Source organism: Penicillium canescens, assembly GCF_028828765.1.
Source record: "Penicillium canescens strain IBT 15451 chromosome Unknown utg000005l_segment0_segment0, whole genome shotgun sequence".
NCBI lineage: Eukaryota > Fungi > Ascomycota > Eurotiomycetes > Eurotiales > Aspergillaceae > Penicillium > Penicillium canescens.
In genome coordinates, this window is record NW_026703967.1 from 2690371 (window position 1) to 2703753 (window position 13383).

The 13383-nt window shown below is 48.6% G+C and overlaps 6 protein-coding genes across 6 annotated transcripts; 3 read left to right on the plus strand and 3 right to left on the minus strand.

The window, feature by feature from the left end:
* Positions 1-1199: 1199 nt before the first annotated feature.
* N7446_008624 (uncharacterized protein) lies at positions 1200-3104 on the plus strand (the record flags this gene model as incomplete). Its single annotated transcript, XM_058517369.1, has 1 exon — positions 1200-3104. One exon carries the CDS (start codon positions 1200-1202, stop codon positions 3102-3104), a length of 1905 nt encoding a protein of 634 aa, XP_058371015.1.
* Positions 3105-4080: 976 nt separating this feature from the next.
* N7446_008625 (uncharacterized protein) lies at positions 4081-5820 on the minus strand (the record flags this gene model as incomplete). Its single annotated transcript, XM_058517370.1, has 4 exons — positions 4081-4458; positions 4516-5278; positions 5362-5567; positions 5629-5820. 4 exons carry the CDS (start codon positions 5818-5820, stop codon positions 4081-4083), a joined length of 1539 nt encoding a protein of 512 aa, XP_058371016.1.
* Positions 5821-6145: 325 nt separating this feature from the next.
* On the plus strand, positions 6146-7489 carry N7446_008626 (metal-dependent hydrolase family protein; the record flags this gene model as incomplete). Its single annotated transcript, XM_058517371.1, has 1 exon — positions 6146-7489. The coding sequence occupies one exon, from the start codon at positions 6146-6148 to the stop codon at positions 7487-7489; it is 1344 nt and encodes a 447-aa protein (XP_058371017.1).
* A 336-nt stretch (positions 7490-7825) lies between these two features.
* N7446_008627 (uncharacterized protein) lies at positions 7826-8216 on the minus strand (the record flags this gene model as incomplete). The annotated part of the gene is made up of 2 exons (XM_058517372.1): positions 7826-8095; positions 8211-8216. The coding sequence occupies 2 exons, from the start codon at positions 8214-8216 to the stop codon at positions 7826-7828; spliced, it is 276 nt and encodes a 91-aa protein (XP_058371018.1).
* A 3-nt stretch (positions 8217-8219) lies between these two features.
* N7446_008628 (Zn(II)2Cys6 transcription factor) lies at positions 8220-10678 on the minus strand (the record flags this gene model as incomplete). Its single annotated transcript, XM_058517373.1, has 6 exons — positions 8220-9201; positions 9253-9423; positions 9474-10057; positions 10117-10405; positions 10455-10553; positions 10608-10678. 6 exons carry the CDS (start codon positions 10676-10678, stop codon positions 8220-8222), a joined length of 2196 nt encoding a protein of 731 aa, XP_058371019.1.
* A 624-nt stretch (positions 10679-11302) lies between these two features.
* On the plus strand, positions 11303-13159 carry N7446_008629 (uncharacterized protein; the record flags this gene model as incomplete). The annotated part of the gene is made up of 1 exon (XM_058517374.1): positions 11303-13159. One exon carries the CDS (start codon positions 11303-11305, stop codon positions 13157-13159), a length of 1857 nt encoding a protein of 618 aa, XP_058371020.1.
* Positions 13160-13383: the final 224 nt, after the last annotated feature.

A 13383-nucleotide genomic window follows, 5' to 3' on the forward strand; every position in this document is an offset into this window, starting at 1 on the left:
CAACTTCGTCGTGGAAGGCTTATCAACGTCCAATGAAGTGAAACAACAATGTCCCTTCTCATCCTCACTTTTATGATCCTTCTTCCACGCCGGTGACCCAGCAGTTTCACCCCACATCAGCTCACCCAAGGCCGCATTATCTAAATCTTCATCCTCGGGCAAGTGGCAGGCCAGAGACTGTGCCCATATACGACCTCCCCTTTAGAGTATAGGATGCGCGTGACAAGCTATAGAATTATGTAGAGTAATACTTAAAAAGCAACACGAGCCCTAAGGCAATAGTAATTGGTTACTTGGTAGAGATCGCTCCAGACACGTAGATATATTCTCTGGTTGTTTTCTGACTACGCCCGTGGTTTTAGGGTCACTTTGGCGGAGCGGCACTTGAGCTCTGGTCCCCTCATGGCCCGCACGGTTCGCTCACCTGGGATCGGCCAATCGTACCTCGTGCCGAGGTCTTCCACTGTCTAAGTATTCCTATTGAACGCGGTAAACTCACCTGGCTAGAGATATGAACGGCTTGCTAATAGCGGCAAAGATTTTCCAGACCCAAACCTCCATAGGCTTCGTCGGGTGAATTTCGGGGTTACCTTTCCTGGTCTTGAAATCACGGCTTCAAGAAAGTCTTTGTATTTTTCTACAATGGCGGTATTCTCTATGATTTTGTTATTTCTGTTCCGAGGTTAAAGACTATGGAATATACCACCAGTCGCTTAGATCACGGAACTAATACTTCGATGAGCTGTATGCTGGGTATACTTGATCAACATGAGGCAACAGCCACCACCCCCACATCCCCGTCGCCCTAGAATTGCCAAGGTAGTCAATAGCCGTGGCGGGGAAAAGCAAGTTAATTGCCGAAGGGGTTGACTGGAATTGACTGGAAGCATAAATGCGGAGAGGAATGCTACTTACCCCGGTCTTGGCACCTTGGCACAATTCAATGGCCATCGATCTAATCTGAAAACCGATGGACCTCATGTTTACCCCACATCTTACCCTCTATCTTACCACGTGTGAGACCGCTCTGATAGCATGCCAAGCTCATCAGTCACCGGTGAAAACGACTCAATTGCCGATGCGTCGTCTGGGAAACTATATAAATGCTTAAGTGCAGCCAGATATGATACCCTCATCAACTTATACTAATTCATTGGATAAACAGTGGCTGTGTTAATTACCCCTTGATAAAAGCGGCAATGAAATTTCTTACGCGATTGTCGCTGCTATCTCTTGCTGCTCCATCGTTGGGTACACCTGCAGCTCGGCACTTTCCACGCAATGAAATGACCCAAAATGAACAGCCCTTGATCAAAATCAGGCCCCAACGAACTTCATCTCGAGACCTTGTGAACCTTGATGGTCTATGGAAATTCGCCCTCGCATCTGGCCCCAATGACACGGCCCAGCCGTGGACAGCGCCATTACCCAAAGGTCTTGAATGTCCAGTCCCGGCCTCTTACAATGACATTTTCATCAGCCGGGAGATCCACGACCATGTGGGATGGGTTTACTATCAGCGTGAGGTCATTGTCCCCAAAGGCTGGTCTCAGGAGCGATATCTTGTGCGAGCCGAATCCGCTACACACCATGGTCGCATCTATGTCAACAACCGGCTTGTTGCGGAGCATGTGGGCGGCTATACACCTTTTGAAGCCGACATCACTGATTTGGTCGTCCCTGGAGAGAAATTTCGTTTGACGATTGGTGTCAACAACGAGCTTACCCATGAGACTATCCCACCAGGAGAAATCACAACAGCGAACGCGACTGGCAAGAGAATCCAGACCTATCAACATGACTTTTACAACTATGCCGGTCTCGCCCGATCTATCTGGCTTTATTCTGTACCCCAGCAACATATCCAGGATATTACTGTGGTTACAGATGTTGATGGTGACAATGGTCTGATCAACTACGAGGTCGAAGTGGCGAACCAGACGACGGGGCAGATCCAGATCTCAGTGATCGACGAGGATGGAGCTATTGTTGCAAATGCCTCGGGAGCTCAGGGTACTGTCACAATTCCCTCAGTCAAGCTATGGCAACCTGGCGCCGCATATCTCTACCAACTCCAGGTCAACGTCGTGGATTCTAGCGGCGATGTAGTCGACACCTATAATTTGGCTACGGGCGTGCGTACTGTCAAGATTTCCGGGTCACAATTCTTGATAAACGGCAAGCCTTTCTACTTTACCGGTTTTGGCAGGCATGAAGACACAGCAGTACGTGGCAAAGGACATGACCCAGCATATATGGTTCACGATTTCCAACTCATGAAATGGATTGGAGCAAATTCTTTCCGGACTTCACACTACCCTTATGCAGAAGAGGTCATGGATTTCGCAGATCGAAATGGAATTGTCGTGATCGATGAAACTCCTGCCGTGGGTCTGAACATTGCCTTGATGGGTGTATCTGAGAGTGGTGCCCCACAAACATTTACGCCAGATGGGATTAACGATAAGACCCAAGAGGCCCACAAGCAGGCGATTCGTGAGCTCATTGCCCGAGACAAAAACCATGCCAGTGTTGTCATGTGGTCTATTGCCAACGAGCCTGCATCTCAGGAAGATGGGGCTCGCGAATACTTCGAGCCACTGGCCAATTTGACTCGTCAGCTTGATCCAACTCGCCCTATTACATTTGCTAATGTCGGCGCTGCAACATATCAGCTAGATCGGATCTCTGATCTGTTTGATGTTAGTTGCATAAATCGGTATTTCGGATGGTATTCTCAAACAGGAGACCTTGAGGAAGCAGAGGCAGCTCTTGAAAAGGAGTTGCGTGGGTGGCAAGAGAAATTCCACAGGCCGATCATTATGAGCGAATATGGTGCAGATACCCTTGCAGGTCTTCACTCTATCCTCGCACTGCCTTGGAGCGAAGAGTTCCAGGTACAAATGCTAGACATGTACCATCGAGTGTTTGATCGCATTGAGTCGATGGCAGGCGAGCATGTTTGGAACTTCGCGGATTTCCAGACCAACTTGGGTGTCATCCGAGTAGATGGTAACAAGAAGGGTGTTTTCACGCGTGACCGAAAGCCAAAGGCGGCAGCTCATAGTTTGAGGGCAAGGTGGACGAATGGTGATAAGAATTAGCGAGTTGACGTTCTGCCAAATACAATGTTTGGCCTCGAACGTTATAGAACTATATGCAATCAAATGCACTGAAGATACGAGCGGTCGACCACTGACAATGGAACAAACTGTGTTTAACAGACGTAAGTCTGGATTCTATCCAATTGGACTGCTTATCATATGTTCCAAATGGTGTCGTAAACATTATTGAAAATGGCCAGGAAACAGCGCGGAAAGAAAGGACAACAGTCTGTCAGACAAGTTCGGTTCGGATGCGCTGATTCCTCGAAGGTTCCCTTGCAAAACTCATCACAGCCCCCTTCCATACAACATTAAGCGCTATCCGTGATCTTCTCTACAAAGGGCCTCTGCCCAAGTGGACTGTCTCTGAGGATGTGGAGCGGTTCTACTTCCATCAAGTCCTCATCAATCGAGCTATATAACGATATCGGTCGAGCGGCAGAAGGCAACGAGACAACCAACAAGTTCGTGGCTGTAGTCCAAGAGTCTGGCTGGCGTTTAGAGCTGTTTCATGCACTCAATCGGGACGGTACTTGGAGGAATCCCGTGTTCCGTTTTCAATATCGCGCGGGACCAATGGATTGCGGAAGACAATGGGAACAACAAATGCACAGCCATTATATCCGGAACAAGCGAGATCACTTATCCTGGACTGTGGATAGTTGGCCAGCGTTAGTAAGTTATTCAAACACCTTTCGAGATGACAATGATAGCAAACGTGTCATTTTAGCTTTCTTCCATTGGAACTATATAGATCATAATGTCGCCGATAATACTGTGGGTTTTGCAATTGCGCAGCCCTAAGCGAGACACACGATTGAAGCCGTATTACTCGTGAGATGGATGTTTTTGTGAGCTGTATCACGCCCACTCCAAATGTTCACTTTGCTGTAACCGTTGAAAAATATGGATGTACCAATAATTTTAGAAAACACACTTGCTAATATCACATTCCAAAATCATCAACTCCACTTAATTACCATACATAACGGAACTCCCGATCCTGTTTGTCCGTAAGATCTGTCTGAGGAAGGCCGTTCTCATCCAGCGCAACATGTTGGTCTATACTCGTTGGATCCGAGTTCGCTGCCTGCTCATCGCGTTTCTTATTATCCCACATACATAGGAAGCGGAAAAGAATAACCACGCAGAAAAGTAGACACCACGTCACAATTGACGTGATTACACCGGAGGTATAGCGAGGGCTGTGTGTCCACAGCTGAGGCGAAGCAATACAACCCGCGCAATACCCAATGAAGAACATGCCGTTCACGATGGCGCGTTTTGTGTTGCCCTTGAAATTGGAGGCCGCCAATGAAAGAAGAATTGTCATCGAAGCCGTAATGCAAGAAGCCTGTAGAAAAATTAGTGACAGCTCCGATCAAGACGATTATATGCGGAAATAACGTACCAGCCATGAAGCAACAATAAGGCCCCATTGGGCAGCAACATCCAACTTCATCAAGAAAACAGTGCCAATAAGAGGCGGAATAATTAGAGCGAGGACAACCAGTGATCGTTGATGCGGGAAAATATACACTAGACCTGCTCCGATCCACAACAGAACGATCTGCACAGCTCCCGACGGAGCTGTGTAGAGCATAGTCTCAAGCTTGCTATAGCCTATAGACTTGATCACAAGAGATGCGAAGGTCAACACAGGCGATTGCATACAAACCAGAACGCCAAACCAAAAGACAACCCATGATTTTGGGTCTATGAGTGTCTCTTTGAACTGTACCATAGAGAAGGACGTTTTGTCACCACCCTCCCGATCTTCTGCCATGCGCAGCGAGAGAACCTCTCTCTCACGAGCGCTAAGGAACCACGCATCCTTAGGTCCGTTGGGCATGAGTATAAAGAATCCAACGCCTCCAAGGACGGTTATGGCACCACAGATGATAAATAAAATACGCCAGGGCGCGATAGAAAGTGAGGTATTCTTGCCGATGCCGTACATTAGGAAGCAGCCAATTATTTGGGCTAGGCCATTCATGGTAATCCATAATGCTGTGCGGATGTTGTGCTCTTTCTTCCGGTACCAGATACTTGTGATTGTAACAAAGGCGGGAGAGACGGCGCCTTCGCTGAAGCCAAGAAGGAATCGTACAGCGGCGAACCCCGCGAAATTAGTTGGAGCTGCGAGGCACATACATACGATGCCCCAGACAATTCTGTATACGGGGAGTTAGAATATGAAATGCAAGAATAAAACAGGGGATAAAAGAAAGATGGATCCCTTTCGTGTGAGACATACACAGTAGCACCGACAAACTTGGTCAATGGAAGTCGACTCATCAAGTAGATGAAAGGGTACTCGGAGACAAGTTGGCCAACGTAGAAGATCGAGCTAGACCACGAGTACTGTGAGCTCGTCATATTGAGATCTTCGATGAGACCGAATACACCAGCATAGCTGAGGCTCTGCTTGTCGAGATATTGCAGGAAAAAGACGAAACACATCTAAGATCGCACAGGTTAGCAAACTTAGAATCACATTTGAGCAACGACATATATCCCTTACAAATGGAAGGATGACCATGTCAATTTTCCGAAGAACCGCCCTTTCTTCCTCCACGGTGTAAGCACCGCTCAATTCGAGCATCTCACCATCTGTACGATCAGCATTGTCGCTGCTCCGGGCGCGCTCTTTTAAAATGTCCATCGAGATGGGGTGGTGGTCTTGGATGTTAGTCGCTTGTAGACACTGCTGCATTCAGTCGAGGAGAGAAGCTAGGGATGACTCGTAAAACAACTCAACTTTGAGTGTACACAGAGAAGACGGGTATAACATATGGCAAATGACCCCGGACTCCTCATATTTATGCATTACCGGCTTATCTCCAATTGAAGGAAGATCAGCCATTTAGCCATGCGGAGTTGATAAAGCGATGTCGTCGGGCCGATGGTGTCGGGTATCTGCCATGGACACTTTGCCGCGATACACCTCACCAGTTCTTGTCTACTTAAACACCAATATCTTGTCTTGTTATCTACTCATTCACTTAAACTTCTATCTTTCAATCTCTCACCCAATTATTATGTCACAAACCAACCTCCCCGGGTCCGATATCAAGCCATGGACCCGCCCCGCGCCAAAGGGATACAAGTTCACCAACGCCAACATCGTGGACATTGAATCCGCCACAATCAAAGAGAACTCAACGCTAGTAACAATCGAGGGTAAAATAGCCTACGTCGGCTCAAATCCACCCGAGTCCGTACTAGCAGCCGACTTCGAAACAGTGGACTGCCAAGGCAAATACCTCTGCCCAGGTCTCTTCGACGCGCACGTCCATCTATGTGCAGTCCCTGGCTTCACAGATTTATCCAAAGCCTTCGGTAACCCGAATGATGTACACCTCCTGCGACAGCCATACACGGCATCGCAGATGCTACACCGCGGTTTCACCAGCATACGCGACTGTGGCGGTGCGCAACTTGCCCTGAAAGAAGCCATCGAGGACGGCGTCTTTCCAGGACCTCGACTTTTCCTTTCTGGCCATGCGCTGTCCCAATTTGGAGGACATGGTGATCTGCGCGGATCGCATGAAGCTACTGGCTGCTGTGGCGGTACCCATAGCAACAACCATCTCGGTCGGATGTGCAACGGCGTACCGGAATGCATGTCTGCTGTTCGCGAAGAGATTCGTTGTGGTGCTGATTTCATTAAGATCATGGGTTCTGGCGGTGTGGCTTCTCCCACGGATAAGCTGGAACATCTTCAATTTACCGCTGCGGAGATCCAGGCTATGGTGGAATGTGCCGATAATGCTGGGACTTTCGTCACGGCTCATGCGTACACCGTCAAGGCTATTCGGCACTGTATCGATAATGGGGTTCGCGGCATTGAGCATGGAAACTTCGTTGACCCGCCTACCGCGAAGATCATGGCTGAGAAGGGTATCTATTTGACACCTACACTTATCGCGTATGCCCAAATGGCATCGGAGAAATGGAAGCATTATCTGCCTATTGAATCCCAAACGAAGAATCAGGTTGTGCTGAAATCTGGGCTTGACGCTTTGCGAGTTGCTTCGGAGGCTGGTGTCACTATGTGTTATGGGTCTGATTTGCTAGGACCATTGGGATCAGCACAGACGCATGAATTTGCTTTGCGATCGCAGGTTCTAACGCCTATTGAGGTCCTGCGCAGTGCCACTATTAACCCGGCGAAGATGATGGGTTGGGAGGATGCTATTGGTCAGATTAAGGAGGGCTTCTATGCTGATATTGTGGTTCTGAATAAGAATCCGCTGGAGGATGTTACTGTTTTTGATAGACCTGACGAACATGTTCTTGGGGTTATGAAGGATGGTCGTGTTTACAAGAGCAGATGGAATGCGCTGCTTGAGAATGGTCAGATTCCTGTTCGAGTTCAATGATTTAATCATTGGTACAACGGGGGCCATAACGTATATACAGTGTCACTGAAGAAGTATTGGACAGTCTTTATACAGAAGCCTTGAAGCGAGTATTCAATTTCATACATTGTTTTCGCCCTACTTTAGCCTTTTTTTTTTTCGCCACTTTTTTGCCCATTTTCGAGTGCGTCGGGTTGCGGTTGTTAATATGCAAGTGGTATGGAAGTGGTATCCAGGTCCCACAGCCAGTCGGTGGTCAAGAAAGAATCAGTTGTGATATCCACGGTATTGCCCTCCGTGGAAGCAGCGTTAGACAGCTGGGCGCAACAGTCGGAACAAGTAAGGACAGGCTCCATGTCATCTAGTTCCTGAACGGCGGATGCGGGCTCGTGAAGAGTAGAGGACCAGGATGGGATTGGCCATTAGTGCCTGCAAGGGCGGGACGGTTGGCGCACCCACGTAAATCCAGCCGGGGAATGCGTACTCGGATAGGTCGGCCAAGGTTGGTTTGGAAATGACGTTGACCCTGCCCACATTGAGTTCCTGAGAGCCGTAGCAATCTTTTGATTTGCGGTGGCCAGGGTTGCGAGGATAGCGTGCCAAGGGGGTTGTGAGAGGACTGATGGCCTAGATTGTTCTTGGATGTTGTTGGTGTTGGTGCTTTAGTATTATGACACATGCATTCTGATATTGAAATGAGATTTTTCAATCTATAACAGACGAATGTGCTTGGTATACACACGTTCATGGGTCATGTCAAGCCGGAGAAATCCAAAAGATCAAACCCAGTCAGACCCATGAGGAATGCTGGGTCATCATTTTGCAGAGCCGACAAGTGATCATCATCTGTGGACTGTATTCCCCACGCCATCGTTGATCCAGGTGCGACGTCTGGGGGAAGAAGCAAATTTTCCGAAACAATTGGGTCATGTGGAGTCTTCCAACCAGAGATATTCGGGACATTTGACTGTCCTAACTGCAACAGAGGTGTGTTTGAGTATGGCACATTGGGCTCTACCTCAATGCCTCTGTAGGGAATAACGCCTTGTTCTTCTGTCTGAGAAGGTTCCATCTCAGCGAGCCATGCGGCCCATTGGTGGTACTCAGATGCAGAAGCTGAGCTCTGAGCATCCGATGTGCTTTCTGTGTGGATAGATGATGCTCGATGGATTTTGGCCGCAGCCTCGTTTGTTATAGACTGCATGGCCTCAACAAACTTCACTCCCATTTTAGCTGTGATATTCCCAGTGGCCATCTTGCGGAGACAATCAAGGCCAAATGTAACTCGGGCTTCATACCCCGAGTCACGTTCCATGATCCCAGCCACCAGTGTCACAATGGTTGCGATGCTGCATCCTTGAAAGTCCGTGAATGAGAAGCGAGTGATCTTGCCGGTGCTCGTGAGATTTTCAAATAACAGGAGAAGTTTCCTGGCTGCCTTTGCACAGGATCGGGATTGCCTCACAATGAGGTCACTTGGTTCAGACGGCTTTGACCATGGCTGTAAATAACTGCGAGGGCTCGTTCGGGCGACGGTCACAAGTGCTACTTTACCCATTGTAATCCATGCATAGTAATAGTTGAGATATAAGTGAAAGATTGTGCGGTATCTTGAGTCTTTCGGGTGCATGGTATCAATCTTGAAATCTGGTGGTAGTGATTTCTTCCACTGCCTAAGATCAGATTCCCAACTTTCAGCGCGTGACTGCTCCGCCGCTTCATTTAATGACCCTCTTGAAACCGGTGTTAGTAGATGTACTATCACTTGAAACAATGTCACATACCCAGGCTCGGCGATCTGATCCAGTATTCTGATCAAACGGATGTACGCCATTTGAAATTGAACATTGTCATATTTCTGTAGACGATCTAGTGCTGGTAAAGGAGATGGAGGAGGTACTCTAATTACGTCGATACCAACAGAACGAGGCCTGTTGAGCTTGACAGTGGTGCACCTATTATTGGTTAGCCATTCAATCTAGCTCGGTAACGATATTTTTCTAACCTTTCAAGAGAATATATTGACCACCATAACCGATGTCGGACCTCTCTCTCCCGGTCATTAATCACCTGATCGTCTTGGTCAATATGAAGATCAAATGCTAGCGCTTTGCGCAGAGCTAGCCCCATGTAGACGTATGACGATCCAATCGCACTAGCTGGCATTAGATACACACCCAGCAAAAAGGGTGCTTGGATAGATCGGAGACATGGTCTGTCAACGATGTCGGGAATGAGAGACTTTGCATGGTTATAGAAGGCTCGACCCAAATAATCATTATCACGATGGAGGCTGATGGCCGATTCCTGTGGTCTCTCGAGGGGTGCCCACTGACTCCCTAGGGCGAATGCTGCCATTGCGAGGCAGACAAAACTTATATCAGACCTCAGGGGTGAACTGGGATCCTTGTAGAACTGGTCAATCTCATTCAATATCTGATCTTGATCGAAGTAAAAGAAAGTATCTGTTGCGTGCTTGATGAAGACAGATAATAGGAAGTCGGCTATCGGACGTGGTGGGAAGGCGTCTATTGTAGTACGCAACCGTGCCAGTTCAGAGGAATGAAGTGCTTTTGGACCAGCCATATGCTTCATACTATCAATTTATGTACTCTCATTTTGGGGTTGAGAGCAAACCATTCACTTACAGCTTGCATTGCAACCATCTCCTTTTCTTCGGGGGCCGCATGTGTATCTAGCGAGAAGGCCTCTCGAAGCCGGGATAAGATATTTGGCCATGGAACTCTTTTGGATTGGCCTGTGACAACATGCTCAGCGAGCCTTTGAGACAAGACCGTGGATGGCGAGAGTAAATCATGAGGATTCATGGAATCAACGGGACGAGAAACCTCATTGTTTAGGGAGGCTGATACACCATGTTCAATCGGCTCACTGGATGCGGGTGGATATTGATCGTTGATTGGAACAGATCGCTCTCTGTGTAATAGTTAAGAGGGGGTTATCTCTTGCACTAAATCAGTCGTACCTTTCAAACTGGCAGGCCAAATTGCGCGAAGAGCATCGCTGACACGTCCCAGGGGTCCACTCCACACACTTGCTTTTTCGCGCCTTGCAGCGATCGCATCTGGGGTAATAACGTTAGTGGATACACCAAATCCCGATCCTTGAAGCTGCATACGCTCGAGGGGCCCTTTTCCGATTCTCATCGGCAACTCGCCTCCTCCGTCGACGGATGGCGGCTGGGTCCATTCCGGTGGTGATTTTCAAGGATACTGCATGCTACTGATCTTCTGAATCGGAAAGACTAGACCTGAAATTCAATGATATGAGCCCTGGAGATGGAAGACATATTGCCGACCTCGGCAAGTTGGCTCCCGCTTATCTCTTACCCCACACTTGGAACGCATAGCAACAAGTATAGGCAAAGATCTGGGAATATATTAGAAATGTTATATCCATGCTATTCATCTTTGGACTAAGCTCGAATTTGCACAAGCTGATCTGCAAAGGTGGAAATCCTTGTTATTTTTGGTTCTTCCGAAAAGGGAAATGTATACGGATACGGGTACGCGTATAGCTTCGATCGTCAACCAACTTTTCCATGCACTAGCCTCTCGAAGCACTTGATGTGAAGAAAGTGTTACCTAGACGGGTTGAATCTCCTGTAACCCGCACGTCATAATCAGGGACGAGTGGATCTACTCAGTGCTCGTACTCGTTTCCATCGCCATCTTGGCTGATATGCTCCATTATGAACCATAATGCTTACTTCCTCGGTTTGTCAGAGCTGGGCTTTAAAAGCTGCTCATGCCACAGCTCGTTATCCCTGAAAAGTTGCTTTAGTCAACTATTGCCTATGCCCTGTCCCACAAGATGCGCTGGACCCTCTCTGCTATAACCGGTGCAGCCGCCCTTACTTTGGCCGGAAATACACCACCACCTCCTCAGCCAGAACTCATAGAAACCGTTGAGCTTCCCTTACCACCAGTGGCTCCAGGTAATGCCAAGGGCGCGTGTACAGCCTCAATCAATCCCCATCGCACCGGTTGTATTGGCAAAATCTCAGATTCCTTCCAAGCTGGTGATTTCACACCCGATGGAAATCATGTCGCTGTCACCGTGGAATTCATCGGTGCCCCTGTGGCCCCTGATCCAGCCAGCATATACACAGACAAACAGCTCATTCTCGTCAAAACGGACGGCACAAATTTCACCAACGGAGACCCCTGGAAATGTCTAAGTTGCGGTGTGCCTTCAGAGAATGCGCGATCTGTTGACCCCTCCAAGGACTATCCTCACGTTGCTCGCAATGCTCGCCAGGCACTCTGGGGTCACAATATTCTGGATTGTGGTGGTATTCCACTGGTCAGCGACCTATGTTCTCCGAACAAAACACATATCTACCCGATTTACTGGCCCACATCCGTAAATGGCTCCGGTACTCCAAGGGAAATGCGAATGCACCCAGACGATATTCACATGGGCTGGAGTTCCTTCACTTCCGGCGGCGAAAATTCCTATTATGGTCGACTGCAGTTCAACCCACATCCCACGAGTGGATCCCTTCGCGTCCCTCGATACGATCTAGTGGATGTGAACCTACTCGTTCAACCAAATGGAAAATCACCCATAATGGCACATGGCTCAGAGTTGACACTCTACGACCAAGCTATCACAGTCGGCGAACTACGAGGTTTCACCGGCTCCGGAGATGAAATTCTGTATATTGGAGCCACACGCGAGGCAAACAACATTGATATTATGTCTGTTCACATTATTACTGGCGCAGTCCGCCGTCTCACTAGTCATCCCGAATACGCAGACCCGGTCGCATTTTCACACGATGATCGATGGTTTGTGACGATGGACACCCGAGGCTCAGATCGTCAAATGTGGATGTCAGGAATGCGCCACGTACCCCCTTTGATTGATATCGTCGCCACTACTGCGGCTGCGTCAACACGCAATAACGGCGCCCGTCGTTTCTTCCAGCCGATCTTGATTGATCGTTATGGGGATCGAGGCGAGTACTTCGGTCAACAGGTGAACTACAAAGGCGATGGTAGCGATGGCAGTGTCAACGATCCTAATTGGAACGGCAAGGCCGATCCCGCCTTCTCCCCAGATGGCACACACATCGTGTTCTGGCAGAGTCTGGTAGTCTCCCCTGCGTGTGGAGGGGAGAATCCTCTTCCATGCCCGGTATCCACGGCACAAGGTGGTCGAACATATCGGGTAATGCTGGCGCGCCTCTCAAACCGAGAACCTGCAGATGAGGCCCCTGTCTTTGCCGCCCCGGATAAGATTCCGTGGGCCACTCCATTCCCACTTGGTGCAAGTGTGCCCACACCCTATGCTCTGCCTGCAGGTAACTTCACGCTCAACGGCCAATCAAGTGGCTTTGCCAAGGTGGCTTTGGTGAAAGACCCGAAGCTTGGCACTTTCAAAACCGTGTCCGTGAAGTACAAGAATTACTCAGACGACGGAATCCATTTCATCAATGGGCATGAGTCGGTGACTGTAACATTAGCGGCGTCAGACCCCTGGGCTAATCATCTGGACTGGTATTCTGATCTCTTACAAGCTGGAGCAGAGAATGCGACCAAAATAACCGGTCCTGGTGGATTCCATCTATCTATCAATGCTCTTGAAAATATCTTCGAGGCAAATGGCACATTGACAACGACTGTTGATGGTGTGGCATACCACCAACCCCTGAATGGAGCCTGAGTGACTTGTTTGACGTTTCGAGGATGACCCTGTGGGGATGAATTATACAATATGTAGGCAGCAGAGCGGTTTCCTTTGATGTTATGTATGTTCGACTGGCAATTGTGACGTATCGCGGATAGTTGCAGATGTGCGCAAGTAGCGGCTCAACGAACGTCATTGCAGCCTAATTAAATGTGTTGCCATCTACGCACTTCATTCTCAGCCTTTCGTATAAGTTTGTT